The sequence below is a fragment of the Biomphalaria glabrata genome, chromosome 13 (assembly GCF_947242115.1).
Source record: "Biomphalaria glabrata chromosome 13, xgBioGlab47.1, whole genome shotgun sequence".
Classification (NCBI taxonomy): domain Eukaryota; kingdom Metazoa; phylum Mollusca; class Gastropoda; family Planorbidae; genus Biomphalaria; species Biomphalaria glabrata.
In genome coordinates this window covers 4,878,772-4,903,975 of record NC_074723.1, presented here as the reverse complement: position 1 = coordinate 4,903,975, position 25,204 = coordinate 4,878,772, and the positions used below count along the sequence as shown (strand labels likewise).

At 33.4% G+C, this 25,204-nt stretch overlaps 1 protein-coding gene across 3 annotated transcripts; it reads left to right on the top strand.

Moving 5' to 3' along the window:
- The first annotated feature begins 433 nt into the window (after window positions 1-433).
- On the top strand, window positions 434-22,455 carry LOC106066865 (uncharacterized). Of its 3 annotated transcripts, none has more exons than XM_056008710.1 (9): window positions 434-847; window positions 13,458-13,529; window positions 13,961-14,047; window positions 14,222-14,536; window positions 15,141-15,200; window positions 15,461-15,599; window positions 17,692-17,825; window positions 18,408-18,510; window positions 19,695-22,455. In XM_056008710.1, the coding sequence occupies exons 1-9, from the start codon at window positions 452-454 to the stop codon at window positions 19,916-19,918; spliced, it is 1,530 nt and encodes a 509-aa protein (XP_055864685.1). In that variant the 5' UTR covers window positions 434-451; the 3' UTR covers window positions 19,919-22,455. The 3 variants fall into 3 exon arrangements, with proteins under 3 accessions (XP_055864685.1, XP_055864686.1, XP_055864683.1); XM_056008711.1 differs by lacking the exon at window positions 434-847 and adding an exon at window positions 3,777-4,253; XM_056008708.1 differs by lacking the exon at window positions 434-847 and adding an exon at window positions 10,496-11,038.
- Window positions 22,456-25,204: the final 2,749 nt, after the last annotated feature.

The following is a 25,204-nucleotide window of genomic DNA, read 5'->3' as shown; positions in this document are numbered from 1 at the left end:
TGGTTAAAAGTCCAGGGTCCAGAGCTTTGGGGTCAAAACACAAACCGTTTCAATACTTGTTAGCAGTAACTTAATGCTTAAAAACAGCTCTATAATAAGTATCTTACGTAACTTTTAAGCAATAGTTTAGATATTATCATTTTAATGTACGGTTTTAGGACACAAAAATGACATAAAATCTCGTAGCTATTCGAGATGCGTTAAGTAGCAGCTACTTCACTACACAGGAACGTGACGTCAGAGGGTGGAAATTAGGTGAAATTAGTGTGCTAGTGTTAGCTAGCTTAACCCAGATCCAGTCAACAGTACCTTGTCCTTCGTTAAATGTTATTAAGTCCACTTGCTACACCTTGTGTTACAGTCTACATGTGTTAGTCTTAAGCATCAACACATCTTTAAATTCTCTTTTTATCGAATACCGCCGCATTACCGGTATAAAGAATTTTAAAATATGGTTAAATACTGTAGCGCATTTGGCTGCAAAAACAGCGGCCTGACGCCAGGCATTCATTTTTTTCGTTACCCTTATGATGATAATTTGCGAAAACAATGGATAATTAAGACCAGACGAGAAAATTTTAGACCAAGTAAATTGGCAGTTCTTTGCAGTGAGCACTTTAAGGAAAGTGACTTAGAACTAAAAACTCGACCTTCTTTCCTAAGGTCTATATTGATGCCGGAAGAAAGAATAAAAGCTGTTTTGCCTAGATTGCTCCCAGGTACTGTGCCCAGTAAATTTCAATATAATTTATACACTGCTGGGGGCGAAAGGAAGTTATTGTCAAACCACGATTTTGAAGATAGCATAAGACCCAGAAAAGCATTTGAAAAAAGAGAGCGCCAGAGGGTAAGATGTAAACTTTTAAAATTAATAAGGCTAGTTTTAGATTTGAAGATTAATGGGGAATGCAGTTAACTTTAAAATTAAATTTGCTTTTAATGACAATATAGACTTATCTTATCTTATATAATACAGACGTTACTTCAAAAAAGAAGATGATTACGTCCTACGCGTCATGCATTTAGTCATGCATATTAACCAATGACTTAAATTCAGCCAAGTCACTGGTTTTCCTGGCTAGCTCAGGCAAACCATTCCATGCTCTAATAGCACTAGGGAAGAAGGAGTATTTGTACAAATTTGTCCTAGCATATGGGATGAGGAATGTGCTTTTATCTTTGTGTCTTTCAGAGTATTTTATTAAATTTTGTATTTGAAGATTATGGTTCAGTGTTTTATGTATGATTGCTACTTTACTTTTGAGCCTTCTGTCCTGAAGGCTTTCTAAATTTAGTGATTTTACTGATGAAATGACTTAAATTAGCATTAGTCTAAAAATATATTATAATTGAGCCTGTTATAATCTATAGACCTCTTTGCTAAACATGTCTCTATAACATATATTCTATAACATTATGATGGTAAACTTTAAAGGCATGTAAAGTATTATAATATTAAAATGTATGGGCTGTTTATTATTCATGATTTAATTCTAGGTCTTATCAGACATATTGCATGGTCTTGCATCAATCTCAAGTAAATCTAAAGTTAAAACTATTCTTGCACAAAACATTGTTCCTGAAAATGATCCTGCTTGCAGACATCTCTGAAGGGTAGTCTTAAAATTCCTTGGGTCTGACTCTCTCCACAAACTCTTCCATTTGGCATATGCGGGGGACATTATATCCAAGTTTGCTTAATTAGTCTTCTCTGTGTCAAAAGATCCTATTGATACTTTGTGTAAGCCTATTGGCCAAAATCAAACTTTCCTGACTGGAGATAGGATCCCTCCAAGAGATACACACATATGTCCCAGGCAGCACAGGTGAAACCTGTTAAATCTATGCTCTTGATGCATGTATGTTACAGCCACTCTGTGACTTGTTAACTCGTTCAAACAAAATCTGCAGTCGTTTTAATATTACTCTTGCATAAGCCTTTTCAACTATGCTAAGCAGTGAAATGCCTCTATAGCTATTAAAATCAAAGATATCACCTTTATTTTTTTTTATAAATTGTAACAATGTTTGATATATTTGTGTAATTTTACGATGTCTATAAATTATATATCTTAGCAGCCTATATATATAGCTTGGTATTTGATACTGCTTAAGTCACTGATATGAACTTAATAAATGTACCTATAAAAATTGTATTAATTCTCTACCTTAAAGTCATGGTTCAAACAAATGAAAATTCAGTTTGACTACAATTGTTCACCTCTTCATTACTACTACAATAATAATATTATTATTATAGCTTTTATATAATATACCTGTATAGGTTGTTCTATTTATCTTTTTATTATAACATTTATTTAAAAATAAAGACAGCAGTGTCCTGCAGTTCAAAGTTAAAGAAAGAGTGCAGAATTTTATATGAACAACTATTACTTACAAGTTTTACTAACAGTATAGCTACTATCATTGACTGATGAAAATGCTTTTAAAAACATTATACTACTCAAAACATTAAAATTAAGCAATTGATGACCTCTTGAATAACATTGAAAGTCATCTGACAAATACTATGAACAATAAAATACTAATTAAGTAATCATTAAAAAAAAAATCTTGATTTAATACTAATTTTAAGAAACACTTAAAACTTACTTAAGAAATTTAAAGAAAATACAAAAGGTGCCCTAAAATTAAGCTAATCCCCCCCACACACACAATACTCAGCAGATAACAGCATGTTGAAAATCTATGGTCTTACATTAAAAATAGCTATTCAAAGAAATTGGAAACTTTTTCAGGTCAAATTTAAGATTACTGATGTCTGAGGAACTGAAAATAGTTAGGCCTACATATTATAGTCAGGAATTATAGACTAGTGTCATTACATTATTTCTTTTTTCATATTCCAGAAAAAAACAAAGCAATGCAAGTACATTTTTTTTCCAAGTTCCATTAGAGCATAGAACAAACTGCCTATTTGTTAAAAAAAAAGTTTTTCTTAAAAAAAAATAATATTTGAGATCTTGAATTAGAGTCCAACCAATTTAACTATCTCTGTACTCTGTATCTGACATGCACAGTGTTCAAAAGACTTAAATGAAAAATCTTGATTAAACGGTATAGATCTAGATCAGTGATGAGCAAAGAATGGCCTGCATAGAGGTTTAACCTGGCCCGACACATGTGTTATAATAATAATTAAAAATAAAAATTTTAGTCACAAGTAAAAATTAAAGTTTTGATACAAGTTACAATTCTTTTTAGTAATATTGCGAATTTTCATTTTTATGTTTCACCAATGAAAAGTGTAAAGTGAAAGTTAGATCTAAATTTTATTCAAAGGAAAACTCCGATGGTTTTTTAAATTTGAGTTGTTAGTAAAATTATATATTTTTTTTATTTAGATGCTCAGAAACATTTATATTAAATAAATTAGACAGTTAATTCTTTAAATCTGTATAAAAAAAAAAAACAAAAAAAAAAAAAACGGGGTAATGCGAGATTTTTTTTAGTTTCGAATGAAGTGACGTAAGACTTTCCTAAACTACTGAAACAACAGTCGGCACAGTTCACAGTAGTTAGAATAGTTAAATCTAGATCTATAACTGAATTACGTTGAATAATTAATTAACTGATAAACCTAGCAGATTACATTATTCATTTTTCACTGACTGCCAGTCTCCAAGTCCAAGCATGATTTTTTCTTTTCATTTATCATTTATATAAATAATCTAGCTGCCTTTGGCTTTGTTTATAAATAAATAATAATATTCTTAATTCTAGATCTAGACCTCTCTATAGTCTATATTAATATTAATAAATAAATAATTAAGACTCTAGATCCATATAGATTATAGATCTACTAAAATCTACCTAAAAGACTTAAACTAAAGGAGAACATGAAGTACTGTTCTTCAGCTTGTTGCACTAGTTCCAATTACAAAGAGAAAATCAACAAGTATGCTGACACAAACATTAATGTCACATTTCATTTTTTTCCAAGAGACAAAGGTTTCAGGGTAAAATGGGAAAAATTTGTTCGGCTGAAAAGCAAACACTTTACAAAGGCATTTGCTAATTCCTGCTTATGCTCAAACCATTTTGAGAGAAGCTGTTTCATTAACTTCATGCCTGTGGAAATGGGATTTGAAAAAAAATTAAAGTTAAGACCAGATGCAGTACCAACTATACATTCGATTTCCAGGCCAAAGAATTCAATAAATGACGCTACTGAGACATACTCTGATTCAAAAAGAAAATCTAAGGCTCTAGTGAAACGTAATGCACTGAAGGTATTATTAGCTTTTTACTAGACTCAGTCTAATGAATCTACAAGATCTAATATGTTACTGATCAGTTAGATCTAGATTATGAAATACTGAATACCGGTATTAAGAACAATTTTAATTTTTTTTAAATCTCATAATCTGGGACCCAAGCCCATCTATATTCTAATCTAGATTAAAGACAATAGGCCTATATACATGATATGGATTGTTTAATTTCATTTAAATCTGATATACTGAATTTCTTGTACTTCATTTTATAATAATTTAAACGATAAGATAACTTTTATTGATCAAATCAAATGGAAATTCGGTTTGACTACAATTGACAACCTAAGCGTAACTACTGTACAATAACAATATAGATGCACACATACGAACAACATTCACACACGAAAAACACATACATACTCATAACCAGCGCTTTATAAATAGACTTCTATGTACTTCTCGATGACGACAGAATGTTAAGTTTTAATGTTGGTCATCCAGGGTCTATTATAACTGAATGTTTTAATTTTCTTCTTTGGTACAATCATGTTTTCACAGAACTGTATGTACGAAATAACAGTTGTGATAAGTTCATCTGTCTGGGCAGTTGTTTACAAACATGTCCTAATCTGTTTGCTCCAGACAAATTTGTAGCTAGCTGTAAAACAGTGTCGTCCGACCATGACTGGATGGACTGTACTTCGGCTTTTGTTGTTTTAAAAACTGGTTTGTACATGGGTGTAAGAAGGATCATTGTGTGGTCCCACTTTCCGAGCGGATATAACGATTGAGATGTGTAAGCCATTTTTATGTTGCTATAACACATGTCCAAGGTTTTGTTGTGCCTTGTGGGACAATTAACATGTTGAGTATATGTTGGCAAGTGTTGAGCTAATGAAAGATGATTGAAATCTTTGACCGAAATTAGTCTTTATAGTTTTTAGGCCCATTCCTAAAAAAAGGTTTACCCATCACTGATCTTTTCTAGAGGATGTTATTACTAGATTTAAAAATTAGAAAAGAAATATCTAGCTGATATATTGTTGTTTTTTTATATAAAACTCAAGATCTCAAACAGGTCCTTGATTCAGAAGTTCAAAAAACAGTGACAAATTGTTGAAGGAGATGAAATTCGTTTTTGTCAGTTTTGCTATCATGATGTGCTCATCTCAGCTGATTATTTCTGGAATTATCCCGTCCAAGAAAATTTCCATCCATAGCTCTTTCTTGTTTGTTAATACAGAATCTTTAACTTTTTCATCTCATCATTATCATCATCATTCCTTTGGGTTCCTCATGAAACATATGGCCTTGGCAAAAACATGCCACTCTCCACAGTCTCTTGCTAGTTTTTTTTATGGTTTCCCAGCTCTTCCCGATCCTCTCGGCTTCTTCTAGTACACTGCGTAGCCATGTCCTTTTTGGTCTTCCTCTGCGTCTTGTTCCCTGGGGGTTCTACTCTAAGGCCTGCCTAGCTCTGTTGTTGCTGGTATCTTTTCTAAGGGTGTGACCAATCCATCTCCACTTCCTCTCTAAGATCTGCACTTCTATATTTTCTGTCCACTCATCTCCCACAGTTTGGTGTTTTCTACTTTGTCGTACCAGTGTATTTTTAGGGTATTTCTCAGGCTTCTGTTGATGAAGGTCTGTACTTTTTTTTGTTGTCGCTTCAGTTGTTCTCCATGTTTTTCATCTGGCATTCTTTAATTTCGTGTGGCCAATACGTCTTTGAAGTTCTGCTAACCACCAGATCTAAGCACATGCTTTCGTAAAAGGTAAAACTTGCTCCACTGATGTCGTCCTTACTACAAGTTAAGAATGTTTTTAATGCTTTTGGTTTAAATGCATAAGTCTTGAATTGACAATCATTGTTTTTTAATGTATACTTAACACATCCTTTATTTCAGTTGGTACAGGGGCCAAAAACCCAAGGGAGTTAAGAAAATGAAGACTGCATAGCAACTTACAATCCGTCTGCCTTAGACCTAGTAGAAGAGTTTTCATCTGTACTAGCCAATGTCTCTTTGAATTTAGGTTGTAACCAACCGTTTGTTTTAGTGAGGACATGTTAGTGGTGTGATGAAGTTAGAAAAATTTTTATAAATTCAGTGTACCAAAAAATGTTACTGAATTGATTTCTTATCTTATCTTCTTATCTTATATAATACAGACGTTACTTCAAAAAAGAAGATGATTACGTCCTACGCGTCATGCATTTAGTCATGCATATTAACCAATGACTTAAATTCTGCCAAGTCACTGGTTTTCCTGGCTAGCTCAGGCAACCCATTCCATGCTCTAATAGCACTAGGGAAGAAGGAGTATTTGTACAAATTTGTCCTAGCATATGGGACGAGGAATGTGCCTTTATCTTTGTGTCTTTCAGAGTATTTTATTAAATTTTGTTTTTGTATTTGAAGATTATGGTTCAGTGTTTTATGTATGATTGCTACTTTACTTTTGAGCCTTCTGTCCTGAAGGCTTTCTAAATTTAGTGATTTTATTAAAGGTGTTACTCTAGTCAAATGTGAATATTCGTTTGTTATGAATCGCACTGCTCTATTTTGTGTCTGTTCTAGTTTCTTAATGTTTTCTTGAGTTGAGGGGTCCCAAACAGAGGATGCATATTCTATTATTGGCCTAACCAAGGTTAAATAACATTTTAGTTTTATGTTCTTATTTGATTTATAGAAATTTCTTTTAATAAATCCTAATGCTTTGTTTGATTTTTTTGTAGTTTCATCAATATGTGGATTCCATGACAGTTTTTCATTTATTATAACACCTAGGTATTTTGCGTTTTTAGTCTGTGTTACTGGTTTGCCATGAATAAGATAAGTGGAATTAATTTGTTTTAGTTTTTTTGTTACTCTTAACAACTGACATTTTTCTGGGTGGAAAGACATGCTCCAATTTGATTCCCATTTCTGTAATTCATCTAATTCTCTTTGTAAAATATCTGTGTCTTGTGTTGTTTTTATTGTTCTATATATTATGCAATCGTCTGCAAATAATCTGACTTTTGTTCCTGAAGTAATGCAATTTGGTAAATCATTTATGTAAATTAAAAATAGTAGTGGACCCAAGACTGTTCCTTGAGGTACACCTGAGTTTACTGTTATCGGTGTTGATTTAGAGCCATTTATTATTACAGTTTGTTCTCTCCCTATCAGAAAGTCTTTAATCCACTGATGCAGTGGACCATTAATGCCGAAATATTTTAATTTTTTAAGCAAACTATGGTGGTGAACTTTGTCAAAAGCCTTAGAAAAATCTAGTAAGATAGCATCTATTTGTTCACTATTATCTAAACCTTTTGAAAAATCATCAATTAGTCCTATTAGTTGTGTTTCACATGATCTATATTTCCTAAAGCCATGTTGGTATGGTGTGAGGACATTATGTTTGTCTAAGTGGTTTATGATGTTGCTACATATTATGTGTTCTAGGATTTTACATGTGATGCTGGTAAGTGATACTGGTCTGTAGTTTCCTGGGTCAGATTTTTCTCCTTTTTTAAATAGGGGGGTGACATTAGCTTCTTTCCAGTCCTTTGGTACTCTGCCCTGGTTAAGTGAAGCCTGAAAGAGTATTTTGAACACTGGGGCTAGCTCATTACTTAGTTCTTTGAGTAATCTAGCTGGAATACCATCAGGTCCAGAAGCTTTATTTGGTTTGGTGTTGGCTAATAGTTTTTGAATTCCATTTTCTTGTACTACTATATCTTCTATGTTGTCTACTTGGTTCAAATTCAGTAATATGTCTTTGTCTCCTGGGGCTGAGAATGCTGATGCAAAGTATTTGTTTAGAATGTTTGCTTTAGTTTCATTATCATTATGTATTATGTTATGTTCATCTTTTAATGGCGCTACGCCTGTTGTTTCCATTTTCTTAGACTTAATGTATGACCATAGGTTTTTGTTGTTGTCTTTAGATATTACATTGTTTATGTATTCACTCTGCAGCTGTCTGCTTACTTTTTGGGTTAAGTGTTTAATTTTTATATACTTTTTGTAAACTCTTTCTGCATTAGTTTCTTTAAATTTTCTATATAGGTTTTCCTTCTGTTTACAAAGCTTCTTTAGTCTATTATTAAACCAGCATTTATTTATTTTGTTTGATGTGTATTTAGTTGGTATTTGATTTTCTATAATGCTTTTAAGATGGTTTTTAATAAAATTCCAGAGGTCATCGACTGGTTGGTTAATGTCTTTTTCTAATAAGAATGTTTGTTGAAAGTTTAATGCAGCTTGGTGTAGTTGTGTTAGGTTACATTTATTCCAGAGTAAGATTTTTCTTTTGGGTTTTGTATTGGCTACTGCTTTTATCTGACTGTGTATTTTTATGATCTCATGGTCTGATAGACCAGGGATAATATCATAATCAACTACTAATCCAGGTCTGTTGGTTAAGAAGAGATCTAATGTGTTGTTTAATCTAGTTGGCTTTTTAATGATTTGATCTAAACTTAGGTTGTGTAAAGTTTCTATGAAAAGCTCAGCTTCAGCAGCCCGAATTCCTGCCATAGTTCAAGCAGATAATAAAATGACATTAATAATGTGGATCATACTTGGGTAGTAATTTCACAAACTCTGAGAAATTACCTTGGTCTTTACAATTCTTCTTTAACTTGTTTGTATTGCCCATTAAGTGCCAGATTCTGCTTTGAGAGAAAAGGAATGAAATATATGATTATTTCCAGGTAGCATTATCAGATTTGTATCCTTACAAAGATTCCATACTGTCAACTATTTTAACCTGAGATCATTTCTCCGTCTAAGCTAGCAAACAATATGACTATTCAGTGTTGAGTAATGACCATAATGTTGCTTACAATACAGAATTACATTTAACTAGTTAATGATATATGTAATTGGACCACACAATGACCTGCCAACCACAGTCAAGAAACGTAAACTCAAACTCTATGGCCACATCACAAGGCCCTCATGGCTTGAAAAGACCTTTCTCCAGATGGAACAGTACCATGAAAAACAAAGGGAAAATAGAGGAATCGATGGAAAGATAACATTAAAGGATGGACAGGCCTAGGCTGTCATTGAATGAAATTCTATCCAAGAATATGGACAGAAAGGAAAGAGAAAGACGGTTGGCAGATCTTGTGTGGTGCCCCATTGATTCAACAGACTAAGGGATAGGTGATGGTGAGGTGAGTTAGTGCTGAAAAATAAAACATAGAAGAAAAAACAACAGATAATTAGCATCAAAAATGTTTATATCATTGTCAATGCTCAGTAGTCATACAAATTTACAAGAAGCAGTGAATTATTTTTCAAAATGACTGAAACTTAAAAGAATCAGTGAAATGAAAATAAACTATGACAATTATCTATAAGCTCTAGATCTAGATTAGCGATTCTCAACCTTTTAAGCTCGGTGACCCCCTTTTTACAATCCCCCACTCTGCCGCGACCCCCACCCACACAGCAATAAAAGAGTAGACAAAAACAATCCATATTTTCGATGGTCTTAGGCGACCTGGAAAATCGTCAATCGACCCCCAAGAGGGTCGTGACCCATGGGTTGAGAACCCCTGATCTAGATGAAACCAGCATAACTGCCAACAATGAAATAGCAACATGTAGTAAGTGCCTCAGAAGAAAGTGGGTGGGAAAAAAAGCTTTGCATTGAGAGATGACTCAAGCTGGTCTACAGCTTACATTTAATTCCAGTAAGAATAACATGGGAAATTAATAAAGTAGCTAAATAGTCAAATTTGTAATTAACTTTTTCAAACGAATCAGTTAGTCTTTGTTCATGTATGAACAATGTGTTGTTTTTACTAAGAAAGTTTATCCTTATTTTGATGTCCCTATCATCACTTGATATCAGTGCAGCCCGCACCACTTGCACATGGCTAGCTACGCCTCTGCCTGTTACTTAGTTAAATTTCTATAGATCTAGATCTTAATTCTTTTGAAGGAACATTCTTATTTTAACGTATTATTATAGACTTATTTTTGAGAATTTTCTTCTAAAGATCTCCAGCCTACACAGAATCTATACAACGGGTGTTAGATCTAAACCCAATAGATTGAGATCTAGATCTATGTCTATATAGATCTCTAGCTCATGATTTCGTTTCCTTTTTTCTGGGTATTTTTAAAATCAAAATCGTAGTTTTTTTTTTTTAAGTATGCCTGGCCCACATATTTTTAGATAAAATTCTTTATTTACTTGTCCTGACGTCAATAGCTTGAATGTCTTGACTAAGACCTACCCCGAGTCAGCCCGAGTGTGTCTCTAGATCTAGACTAGATCTAACTAAATCGGCCTATAGAAAATAAAGATCTAGTCTAGCTAGATGAGTTGACTTCTAGACCCCAAAATATTAATTAACAATGGTTAATACCTGTAGTGCGTATGGATGCAAGAATAGTGCTTTAACGTTCGGTAAACATTTCTTCACGTTTCCTAAAGATCCAGTATTACGTAAAAAATGGATAATTAAAACCAAGAGAGCTAATTTTAATCCTAGCTCTACAGCTGCGTTATGTAGTGACCATTTCAATGAAACTGACTTTGAATTAAGAACTCGTCCATCTTTTTTAAGGTCAATATTATTGCCAGAAGAACAAATTAAAAAAGTTAAGCTAAGTTTGATTCCTGGAACGATTCCTAGTAATTTCAACTTTCCACACAAAGACCTATGCACAGCTTTAGATTCAGGTAACAATAGAAAGGGGCTTGATTTAGACTTTGACAAAACTTCAAATGGACCAGTTGGAACAAAAACAGCCAAAATAAGAGGCGCTGTTCTTAAAAGAGAGCGACTTCGAGTAAGTTTCATCAAGTAATCTTATGATCATGAATACATTTTTGATTTGGTCACTCTGAATCTAGATCTAAGTCTGAGGAATCATTTTAAACAATTTTTGGTGGTATGATCATATTTTCATAGAACTGGATATACAAGATTTGACAGTTGTGGTGGTTTCAGCTATGTTAGGGCAGAAGCTAACCACTGGCGGGGAGGGTGGGGGCAGACGAATTTTAAAAGAAATGACACAATTGGTATACAAATTTATTAGGTATATTAATAATATATACTATTTATTTGTATTTCAACCTACTTTTAGATTATTTCGCCCCCCCCCCCCCCCCCTCTAGTATGTTGGCCGATTTGGTGGGATGGGGAGGTAGCGATGGCATCAATCCTGCCCCTCCCCCCACCATAAACTTTTAAGTGGGGGGGGGGGGGGGGGCGATCCTATTTATTTGTAGAAATCACAGCCTGTTAACGGAATCAATTAAATATCTGTGTAATTAAAACTTGTTATTGATACTTAAACTGATCATTATGTCGTTCCCCTTTTAGCCTATTGGGTGGGGTAGGAGGGGTAAATACATCTATATACTGCCCTTCCCACCTAAACTCTTTGAGTGGGGGGGGGGGGGGGGGGGGGCGGTCCTCCTTTTAATTAGAAATCATAGTTTGTGAAGAAAATTAGTTGAATTACTATATAATTTTTATATTATGTCACTACACATCTGGTATCTTAGCTGATTCAGTGAGGTGGGGGGGGGGGCACTTGCTTCTACTACCCTCCCCACTCTAGCCCTCTGAATGGGGGGGGGGCGGGTCTTATCTATATAATATAAGCTGTATGTACATATGATGTTTTAACCCATTTGTACATTATGTTGCACACACTCTGATCTCAAATTTTATCATTAGTAAATATAAAATGAAAAAGGGTTGTACCAGGTGTGAGGGGTGATACATGCAATTGCCTTCCGCCCATCCGACAAACCAATACTTTTTTCTTTTTGTACCGGTATTACAAAATAAAAAAAATTGTCACTAGTATAATTTATTATTAATTACTAATTTAAATTATTTTATCGAGTCGCCCCACCCCCTATTTAATGCCAAATGCTATCATTAGCAGAAATTATAAAAAGGATTAACGTTTGATTGATTGAGTGATTAACGGTTTCACTCTAGCTCCCTTTCCAGATGAAAAGATGACATTTTGAAACAGAAAAGTCAATATGGCGACAGAGTTTATATGTAATTGCACACAAATTTTTCTTAGTTATTTTCAGAAAAACTTTGTTTTGGAAAATTTAAAACTCATATGAAATTTTTCATTTTAAGAGTAACAATTGAACCCAAATATTATTTTCCTAGTCATCTTTTTCCAACCTTTACTCATACAGGTAATTTTCTGTTGTAAAAAAATTTGGGACTATAACTGACAATATATACTTGAATCCTAGAGTTCTGTTTTTTGCACAAGAAACATTTTAACTATATTTCAGCAAAAGTTAAGCTAATGACAGATGATTATAAGTTACCCTTAATGAGTCAGAGTCAGGTTCTTCAGCCTCCTCATGTTCTATGTTGTCTAGTATATGTTTCTGTTGCGTCCCCTCTGTTGCCTGTGGGTTATACATGTAAACAAATACTGGTATGAAGTAAATTTATGTAAACTCTTTAAGTTTATTTTTACATAATAGTTCATTATCAGTCATACACATTAGCCGATAATGAAGAAGAATGACAAGGAAAAAGTACATAACTCAATATCAGTGGCATACCTTAGTTTTACTTGTGATAGTTAGCATGCCAATGTTGTTTGTTTACGTAAGCAGCCAGCCCCCCCCCCCCCCCCCCCCCCCCCCTGGCTTTACCACTATCTATAATTCTATCTGCTATATACAAATAAAACGCATCCAAGTCTACCGAAGTAGTGGGATTGAGCTTTCAAGGAATAGGTAGAAATGTTTGGAGCACCAATCTAGTCTGTCCATTATTCAAGTAGCTAACATTGCCTAGGAAGTACAATGGGAGGCAACTCTTCATATTGTCCTCATTTTAACCTGAGCTCCTCCTGTACGGCTATATTTATTACCTATTGTCTGTATGCTCATAGGCTCATTGCAGTTTATGTGTGTACTTAAAATCATTCATGATCGTATTATTTGTCATTCGCACTGAAACACTGGTTCTTAGCATGCACACTAATACAGTAGCCCATACAACTAGAAACGTTTTCATTCTCCCTGAATAACAATAGCACTGACATGAAAAGAAGAATAGTAAATGCTGATAATTATGTAACAATCTAATCAGGTCGCCTGCTGATCGGCACTTTGAATATAACGTTTGGATCAAGAACTAATTCCTTAAGATTCAGTTGTTTGATCTTAATTAACATGCTATCGTAAAGTTGTAAAAATTTCTCATTCTAGGTTTTAGCAGAAATAGACTTTGGAACAAAGTCAAGTAATTCTTCACAAAACATTCCTTCTAAGCTTTCAAAGGTAAACGATTAAATTTGTTGTTTTTAAACTTGAGTTATATTTCATTTCTTGGGTACTAAAATTTAAACAGTACATGTAATTAGTAAAGTAACTTACAATTACTGTAGATTCCTCAATATTTCTATAAGTTCTATTAAAAGACTGACCAAAGATTAAAAAAAAAAATATTTAAATGATACATTTTTAATTGTAATTTTTTTCTAGAGCTTTTTGTATACATTTTTGATTCAGTAAAACTACATTCACAATTTTAATTAATTTTTAATAGTCCACACAATTTCATATTTTGAAATAGTTTTACTTGTTAGCCAGAAATATTTTTATTGACTATAATCCAATTAGCTATCTTATATATAATTACATGTATTAGTTTGTCTGATCATTGTAGAACTATGATTAATTCATTTTAAAAGACCAATATTTGTTTCTAGTCTTCCAATGATGGTAGTGTTAGTGACATATGCTCCATTAGTCAGCCTAGTCAGATCATCAGTGAATCAGAGAGGCTTGTGTTGCAGGTAATTGTTTGACTTAAATTTGTGAAAAAAAAAACAGGACCAGTGAATTTGCATTTTTATACCTTTTGTAGGATCACTTTTCTACTAGTTATTTAGATATTTTTCTACATTTATTGCATGGTTATAATTTTAGAAATACCATTTTTTCTAAAGTGCTTAAATATTTTGAAATAGGGTAATGAAATACCACCAAGCAGCAAGAGAAATGATATACCAGCAAATAGTAAAGAAAAAGTATTACCACCAAGAAGCAAGGGTAATGTAATACAACCAAGAGGCAAGGGTAATGTAATACGACCAAGAAGCAAGAGTAATGTAATACAACCAAGAGGCAAGGGAAATGTAATACCACCAAGAAGCAAGAGTAATGTAATACCATCAAGAAGCAAGAGTAATGTAATACCATCAAGAAGCAAGGGAAATGTAATACTACCATCAAGTAGTAAGGGGCCTAAAGGAATACTTATCTTGGAGACTTTAAAATCACAGGTATTTATTTTTGTTTTCTATGACATTATTTTTTGTGTGTATAAAATCAAAAGCCAATACTGACTTTTATCGAATTCTTCTTCTTTGACTTTTATAAAACAAATAAGAAGATTTTTTTCTTTTTTTTTTTTCTTGAATAAACTAACCATTTTTTATGTTGATGAGTTTGCAAGTTCTCTAAATGAATTGAAAAATTTTCCACTCCTAGCGATTCTACTTTTTAATTGAACATGTATGTGTGAGAGACTCAAGTGTAATAGGAAATATCTATTTATCTATATTTGATTGGAGAAAAAAATTAAAGGTATTTCTTCATTTAGAGCTAGAGCTACATCTAGAACTACTTCATCAAAGAATTTTTCAGAGCATGTATGTATGTATGTGTTGGGGGGTTGTGAGTTTGAGATTTGAGTTTAGGCACAGCTATTTGTTGTGTATATGGTTTGAGTTTGGCAAATCTTTTTACATTTGTGTAATACATTCAAATTGTAGTGTTTACATTAAGCAAGTTTATTTCACTAGTCAAATCCAGGTGGATTAGTTGATTTGATTTGCCAAGAAAGACAATTAATTGTACTATCAAAAAATTTTTTTTATATGACAGAATAATGAAAGGCAACCAAGTGGCAGAAGTATTCTTTTCTTGAAGAGATTAGAGTCACAGGTATTTATTGAATGCAGGCTTGAGCCAAAATATGATACAAGGAACTGCTTAAACATTTTGATTTTTTGCAACAAACTTTATGAAAGATACTTTGCTAAGATTTAGACAGTGAACTAAAAACATTTGTTGTTTAATTTGTGCTAGAGTATCAAAAAATAATAAAACAAGTACATTGATTTTAATAGATAATAATTCTAGATTGTAGTCTATCACTTATTGCTTGAGCCTTTATCTTGTCTGATTTTTTTTTTTTTCACCAGGAATCACATGTAAGCCAACCGAGTCAACCTGTTAGCACAGATACTCTTCTACACAGAACTGACTGTTATACTCTGAAAAGTATCTTAAAAGATAATACTACTGACCTAGTCCACCAGAAGTCTTCAACACCCAAGCAAGGTAAATTTATTTGAATGTATTTTTTTTTGGTTAAATTATCATTACATATTACACTGCCATGAAATCTAGAACTTGGTTTAGCTTCTCATATCTGAAACTTTGTTGAAGTTTATTGCAGTTACTAAAACAAGAATACATTGCAAAATCAGTTGAAAAACTAACCCAGTACTGTATTGAGGACCACTATAAATTAAGTTCTTTGATTCTGAGCTGATGTATATCGCTTCCTTGCCTTCATTATTTTTCTGCATTCTCTCAGGAAATGTTAAGTTCTAGTCTAGTGACAGAGTCAGTATGGAAATGTGAGTTTTTCTTTGAAAGGCACTCTTTTCAAATCTTAGAACAGAATGGCTTCAGTTCTGCTACAAGGGCACTAATTTAAATCAGGTGCTCAACCTTTTTTTGGACTGGGGGCCTTAAACCTTTCCTGCAGTCAAGGGCAACACCACCACAAAAAAATCCTTAAGTCCATTGGAGCCCAGCCTTATTAGTTTCATTGTGCAGTGTGGACAGAAGCTACAAGCCGGATTGCAGTGGGTGCATGCAGGTCCGGTCTTAGGCCACTGCAACCTATGCTGCCGCAGTGGGCCCCGCGCAATACGAATTCTAGGTGTAAATTATTAAATTAAACCATTTAAACTTATTATTCAAGGGTTCCTGGTGGTCTGAAATTATAAAATAAAAGAAAAAGTCATGAAAATGTCCTGAGATTATTAAAATCTTCTGTTAACTGATGCAAATCTTATAACAGACAAAATTGTCATTTCGATGTGTCATTCAATATGAAAAATGCCAATCCTACTCTCGATAAAAAAAATGGCATTGTCAGCTTTCATTTAATAAAAATTTAATAATAAGTCGAATTTTAACCAAAACAAGAACTTCAAATGCTTAATTTACTTTAATTGTCACTAGCCTGTCACTAGCATACAAATATAGATCTAATACAAAATCTTAATTTTCACTTATTATACTTATTATCCTTATCACAACCCAAATTAGGCCCAGCGCAATCCGTTTCGCATAGGGCCCCGCAACCTGTAGGACCGGCCTTGGGTGCACGGGCTGGATATGATCTGCAGGCCATAGTCTGAGTATTCTTGATTGAAAATATTAGCATAAGAAAACTGTGTTAAAATCTCGGAACGAAATTTCATAACTGTAAAAGTCACTCTTAAATATGCTTTTCCTTAAAATGTTTAATGAGTGCACTTGCAATATTGTTTAAATAATTATGAACACATATTCATGATTTATATTCCCCATAACAAAACCAACTATTATAACAGACCAGGAAGGCTGTTCAATAAATATTGAAGAAAGTTAAATAATTCGGGAGAGATAAAGTTTAATTGTACTTCCAATTCACCTTCACCTATCCCTTAGTCAATTGGATCATTGGGGTTAGGGTTAGGGGCACCACACAAGATCTGTCAACCGTCCTTTCTATTCTTGGATAGCAGTTTATTCACTGATAGGCTTGTCCATTTTTTTTATGTTGTCTTCCAATCATTTTCTCTGTCTTCCTCTTCTTCTATTTCCTGGTACTGTTCCCTAAAGGAATGTCTTTGCGAGCCCTGAGGACCTTGTGATGTGGCCATGAAATTTAAGTTTGACATTGGTTAGCAATTACTTCCAACTGAATCTTAAAGGTTCACTTGTTCATTGTTAATTTACAATTCTTATAATGTTTATTTATTTATTATTTGAATTCATTGATATTGAGAATTCATACCTGGATTACTTTAAGTGTGTTTAATTCTGTTCTTTAAATTTAAATTATTAAAGTGTTCATTATTCTATGTTGAATTATTGTCCAGTAAATTTAGTTGTAAAAAATTCCTGGCATACTTTTGGATATTGTGTCACAAAATGTATACTTAGCAATAACAAAATTGAATTTACGAGTATCACACATTTATTTTTAATCCCATTGGGTTAATGCTTGAGTAGATTGAAATGGTGTAATGTTTATGTCTTAGAAATGATCAGGCTCATGTTAAAATAAAAATAATTTTTTTAGAGTTAGGCCTTTTCTTTGCCTGAATGTTTATTTCTACCACTTTTGCCAATTTTTTGTATTCATTTTTAGATATACCATGCAATGTTGAAGAAGAAACAGTTATGACAGAAGACTTGAGAAATGAGATCAATAATGATTCTCATAATAACACTACTGTAACATTACCACAGCCAGCTAAAGAATCATATACAGAAGAATATTGTGTAAGTTTAGTTTTTATGTTAATATTTTGTTAACAGCTCCTGTTGTACTAATGTGCTTTAGCCTTCTAAAATGAGTGAATAAATAGAAATATCCTTTGCAGACTTGTTGGGATACAGCAGAGTGTAGAGGCAAGATTTATGAAGCTATTCCTGAACACCCAAAAAAATTTTTTTTTTTTTTTTTAACATTTCGTTGCACTTGGCTTCTGAAGAATTTGAATTTCCAGATTTTTAGGACGTTTCTGGGTAACAAAAACAAAATCATTACTTTATCTGCCCTATAAAGTGCAAGGTTTGAAAGAGATATTGTACTTAACTATGTCATTTAATCATTTTAAAGGCTAATGTTAGTTTTGTAAATTTATGGATTCTGTTCGACACCCTACTCGGGCAGAGTTGTGTTTACTGAGCGCCTAAAGGCAGCTCGGAAAACCAACTCCTAGATACCCCCTCCCCCCCACTGGTCCACAAATGAGATTGGACCAAAAAGCGCTCTGAGCATGCTATAAGCATGAAAGTAGTGCTATATAAAAGCTATAATAATAATGATAATGAAGAGAAGATACATTTTTTTCCAACCAGGACATAGATGTCAAGGAAGAAGTATTAGAAGAGTGTTTAGATACAGCACTGACAGACACACTCACACAAAGTCTGATCATGACCTGCGAGACAGCAGAAGATGGTAAGGCTTACATATTTAACTAGAGAACAAATGGATGCATCATATTTAGCATAAACATTGCTCTTACAGATGCAGTTTTGACAATTTGCAGTTATTGGCAAATATTCTACCACTTTCTGCCATAGATATACCTTCTACCAGTTTCAGTATAGACACATGCTCATACATTTACTGTCATAAACAGATGTTTTAATTGTTGCTTAATTTTAATTGAATACTTGTATTAAGGCTTTGTATAGTGATGTTAGGGCAGAGTCTTGCACTCTTGAGATTCTGTTTTTAATACAAATTAAGTTAGATTAAGGAATTTTTTATTTTTTTTACAAATATTTTGAACTAATCAAAGTTTCGGTTCTGATTAAGATACTAAGACTAAGGCTGCTTTATTGATCCTTTAACATTAGTTGTGATTACAAGGAGTTTTTTCTCAAACTAAAACAACACAACAGAAACATTCACATAATTTTTTCTGGTGCATATCTAGTCCATTGTCATATCTGTTTTCTGGTGCATATCTAGTCGATTGTCATGACATTTATTTTCTGGTGCATATCTAGTCGATTGTCATGACATCTATTTTCTGGTGCATATCTAGTCAATTGTCATGTCATCTGTTTTCTGGTGCATATCTAGTCGATTGTCATAACATCTATTTTCTGGTGCATATCTAGTTGATAGTCATTACATGTGTATTCTGGTGCATATCTAGTCAATTGTCATGTCATCTGTTTTCTGGTGCATATCTAGTTGATTGTCATGACATGTGTATTCTGGTGCATATCTAGTTGATTGTCATGACATCTGTTTTCTGGTGCATATCTAGTTGATTGTCATGACATGAGTATTCTGGTGCATATCTAGTCGATTGTCACGACATGAGTATTCTGGTGCATATCTAGTCGATTGTCATGACATCTGTTTTCTGGTGCATATCTAGTCGATTGTCATGACATCTGTTTTCCAGTGCATGCTCATTTGATTGTCATTACGTCAAATTATGTGATATTTATCGGTATAATATGGTTCTTCAAATATGAATAGGAATAGGCAAAGAAACTAGTTATTAGTGATAAGTTTACTTAAGGCAACTAGAGTTAAGAAAGAGTTGTATTGAATGTTTATTGATAGCTTTTCATATTTGCTCATCACATTGATTCCTACTAAATGTTATGCAACCATTTCAGAATCTCTTTGCTCAGAAATCACAGATTTTGTGGATGTGAACAGGGTTTCAAGATTCGATTGCTATGATCATTTTCCTGCCAAGGCTAAGAGGAAGGCTAGAAGATGTCAGAGGGAAGGGTGTCGCAGAAAGTCCCTTTTCTACTGCAGGAAATGTCGCGAGTTCTTGTGTATAGTTGCTACAGACACTGAAGATGATTGCTTTTATTTGTATCACCATCAGTGACAGCAGGAAATGTTGTACATAGATTTATATTGACAATGATGTTGGTTGCTGTTCGTTGTAATGCATTGTTAAATAAAAACAGACCTGTAGTTTTTTAAAAGGTGATAATAATCTTTGTTAGTGATAATGATCTTTGTTAGTGGTGTTCTTTACTTGAAGGACAGTCACCATGAAACTTCTAAGGAATGAAAATGTTTCGGTGAAAGCAGTGTTAAAAAAAACATTATAGATCATAGTAGCATGATGCTAGTTCACTGGTGTCTTATAATTGTGTAATTTAAATAATGTGCCCTGATAAATCAGTGCTCAATAACTGGGCCATACCCTGGCAGGCAAGTGTTGGCCAGTTTTTGCTGTTATTTTCATTACACACATCTTGATTCCTTCATAAAGTGTTGTTGTTTTTTTCCTGTCTTATCAGATAATTTTCTGTGGTAAAAGTTCTATGCTTGCCAAAAGTACACACTTTTCCTTTGTTTTAAGGTATTGGATCAGTTTATTCTCTGATGTATTCTGAACTAAAACAATAAAGTACAGTACTGTATTCATGACAAAACAGAACACAATATGGAGCTCCACATTGAACCAAGCTTTCAGTACTCTACCCTAGTATAAACTAGCAAGAGTTGGCAGCATGTGTTGTAAATATATTTATATATTTTGTACATTCTTCCATTCATTTCATAGTTTTTTAATGACTTAACTTAATAAATTCAATCTCTTTCATAATATATACTTTTCATAATACATAATAATCCTCTAAGGAAAGAAAGATCACCAAAATGTGATGGAGAGAGGACAATAGGTTATATGGAAAATGATATGATATTTATACTAGACAAACCACTGAAAAAAAAAAGGATTATATTGTCTGCAAGCATTGTTGATCAGGCTAGAGTGCTGTCATGTTTCCTTTTCAATATTTGTGTACCTATCCTATGAACATGGGAAACATGCTCCTTAAGGGGAATAATGTAATTTTAGTAATCAGTATTTTTAGTATGTGATGCTACACTATATGACTTGACTTATTCCTGTGTATCCCCCTGTTGTGACTTGACTTATTCCTGTGTACTCCCAGGAGGAGCATAGGGCTGCAGCCACACCTCTCAACCAAACTCATCTGCTCCCATGTCATTCAAGTATCCCCAGCTTCACTGATGACTTACCTCTTCCAGTTTTGTTTATGGCTACCCACTCTTTTCCTGTGGATTCTAATCAATTTCTGCCTTGCTACATTTGTAGTTGGTTTTTGCAAAGTATGTCCTATCCAGCTCCAATTTATCTTAAAAACCCTATGGGTTTCTGATACATTTTAAGATGAAATTATAAAATATTGATTTATTTCTCCATTGCCAACAGAATTTTAAAAAATAAATTCATACGAGAAACTTTGTATTTGCGAGTAACATCATTATAGATGGGGAAACAAAAAAATAATTAGGGGTTTGAAATTGGTAATCTTCTCGCAAACATGTATCCCAGTCACCTTTGATTCTCAAACCATTTCCTTCCTGAACCTGCCTCTGTTTTCTGTTTCAGCCTCCCTTTGAAGTCAGATGATATTTTAAAACATATTTGTTTCCCCTTGTCAAAAATAGGCAAAAAAGATTTATTCACATTTATCATGATCAGTTTCATATAAGAATTATTTAATAAGGATAACGTTTACATTTATTTCAATTTACATTTGATACATTTCTGGTTTAAAATGTTGACATGACTTTGTTTTAATGTATTGAAATATGGCTTCCAATGTTTAGATGTTAATAATAAAAATAATGATTATCTTTATTGTTCGTAGGGAAATTAGTCTTACAATTTGTGCATTACACCAAACAAAACATTATAACTATAAAAAAAACAAAATGTACATTCACACAAGACTCACTTATAATTTACATGTGAAAAGTTTTCATTGGGTTATAGTTATTTAATTATTTGATTGCCAGGGGAACAAATATAGGCTGAAGCTGTAACTTCTTACAAATATTTAGCTTGACTGTGCCTGGCTACTAGTACTGAATCAGTTATAGCAGGACATTGTAAGCACTTTATTTTAAATAGGGACTAAGAATCACAGAATCTTTTAAAGTTACAGGTACATAATTATTATGTTAGCTTTAAGTTTTAATTAAATTTTAATATATGGTTAGTGTAATTATCTTAAGTTGTCTATTTGTGTGCTGCCTTTTTGAAGTCCTAACTCAATAATGTTAAGTTTTTGTGAACATAACTTCTGTTTATATTATCACAGTAGGACTAGGACATAGTCATCTTTTTTGAAGTAACGTCTGTATTTTATCAAATAAGTTAATTCATTTTGAATGTACCAGTATTTATAGTTTTTATGGACATATATACATCACTCTGCTCAAACTTTGAATTTGATCTTTACTGGCTCTGGATAGACTTACATGGAAGGTGTGTGATTGTAGTGAACTGAATTGTGTGTGTGTGTGTTTTACTAATGACTTTTTTGTGTGTTTTAAATGAAAATACTATTTGACTACAATAAAGTGTCCTTGTATGCTAAACTTAGTTTTATAGTTTACTTTTTTTTGTGTGTAAAGTTTTCTATTAATGGTCTATTTTTAAAACATACAAGACAAAATCATTAACTTGATTCTACTTTTCCAGTAGTTTTAAACAAATAAATTTAAGGAAGAAAAGAAATTAACACATTTCCAAGGGAGAGAAATGTGACATTTTTAAAAACTCTCAAGAGGAATGTATAGTGTAAATAAAGGGACATAATTGAGCAAATGCTGAATAGCAACAATATGCGCTACGATGCTATAATTTTAGAACGAAAAAATGATTTCCATTGTACCAAGAATTTTAGGCTAGAAGCATTTTCTAAAAAAGAATGTTGACCGCATAGATTAAGTGAATGTTATACACATCTGTTAAACAGCTTTTCTGTTGATTCTTAAAATTCCTGTACTCCTCCATAGACCGAAGCTGCAGTGTTTATATTCCTGAGCTCGACATATCATAAATTCAAGCTAACACGAGCCTTACCCTCTTTCTAGACATTTTAGGATATTAAGTAGATCTATTTTCGTTTTTCTCCCTTAAAATCGTATAACTTGTGAATCTGATTAGTGTTGTTGATGGTCTATTTTGTTGATGATTCTATATGTTAATGGTGCATGCGAGTTCAAAGAAGACACAACAACAGAATGATTCAAGAATATACTTGATCACGCAGGCTGATAACTTTAACAAAATAATGAACAATAAAAAGGGCACAGTCCTCTGTCGTCGCTAGCCTAGCGTCGTCCTCTAAGGCGTATTGTCCGTTATTCTTCTAGTTCCGTTCTCCTACTTTTTAATTACTCGTCACGTCACTATGGAAAAACCCGATTCACCTCAACTTCTACGCATCTTGTGTCATTACAGTGTGTACTATGTCAGGTGTGCTGTCAAATCAAATACAAAGGTGCTTACAGTAATGCTGACTCTTTAGCAGTGTGACGTTTACGTGGCTTTCTAAAACATTTATAAACATTTTCAACATTATAGATACACTTTCAGTTATGGGCTCTATCTACACAACATTTCCATCATCTTATGGAAGCTTTATATTCGATAAAGACTCAAATGGCCACGAAATGTCAAATATTCTGATTTTATAGAAAACAATCTGTGAGAAACAATCTGTGCACTATATTCTTCCTTCTAGACATCATTCATAGCAACGAGTTCTTTGCCCATTGTATTCGTAGCTGGATGCCGTTGTTTTCCTATTTTCCAATCCTGATCCTATTCTTCATACATCTTTTGATGTTCCCATTTCGGGACTTTATTTCCACCACTTATTGAGTCACTAATTTCTATTTCATTTCTATAGAATTAGTTGATAATAGTTGACAAAAAAAAAAAAAAAAAAAAAAACCTATACCATTTCTTGCTAGGAGGTGACTAAATGATTCCCAATTAGGAAGCACCAGAACCTTTCTTTTAACAAGTGGCGTACTTTTCCTTGTGCTCGAGATAATTTTCTGCCTTATTCATGTGAAATTGGCAAAATTTTTAATATAGTGGTAAAATATTTAAGTCTATATCATTCAACAGATTCATTAGAACATTTCTTTCATCTTGACTAGAGCTTCTTTTACATTCAATATCAATTACATCATTATCTTTTGAAATCTCAAGTGCCACTTATTTACTTTCCAATGTGAGATTTCAATAATATTTTATGCCTGAACAATGTCGTCATTGACGACTGGTTGGCATCCTGATAGTACGATGTTAGCTACTGTTTCAATAGATTTGATAAATTGTGGTTAAAAATCAAAGCAGTGTTTATATACCTGCAGCTGAAAGTAAGGTTTCACATCTCCCTTTGATATAAAGTATGATGTAATGTTTTGGACATTTTGTAGAATTTCATTAAAAAATTAAAATATGCTTAGCCGAAATATTTGTACAAATGTATAAAGATCTATTTATCACTTGTGAATAGCATGTTCCAATATTTAGCCACTGACACTATTTTTTAAATTGTCATTTGTTCCAAAAGTCCAAAATTTTTTTTCACTTGGGGTGTGACCCCCCTAGTGACGCCACTGCATGTGCATATTCACCAGGACAAACACATACCACCAATAACAGTCTTCTACATTGAAAGAGTCTTGTTCCTAATTCTATTAATCCTTTCTCACCAAACCTGAATACGGACCAACGACAGCCTTGCCTGCTTCGCTCCAGGTCCCTACTACAGACTTCAGGCTGCACCAAAGACGGCTCCTTAGTTCCCAACAATTCTGACTCTTCCCTTATCACGTGATAAACTGTTCTTTTCCTCTCTCCCAGCGTCTTCCTGTTCTGGTTCGATAGTGCGCTTTTAGGTACCACATGCACTGGTGCAAGGCAGGGTTACAGCAATATTTTCATATTTATACATGACATGTGTTTAGGCCTACATATTTTCGTGTTGGCATGTGTCAACTATAGATCCACCACGAGAGTGTTTCCTACCCATAAAATACTACAGACATATATTTATTTCTTACTATTTTTTCCCCTGCAGATTGCAGTACGGAACATCCGAATTTGTGTCAGGCGCCTCGCGTACTAGTATGCAATGTTGGCGATGATAAAAGAATATATCTTTCGTGGGGCCGCCCTTAGACGAGGAGCCTGAGCATTTGGCACTCGCCACTCTCAAGGGCTGCCTCTGTATTCATGACATGTGTAGAACCTGCAATGGAGTAGTTCCATGTTACACGGAGTATCGGATTATCTTCCTTGTTCACTGAGCCATGCAATGTCTCG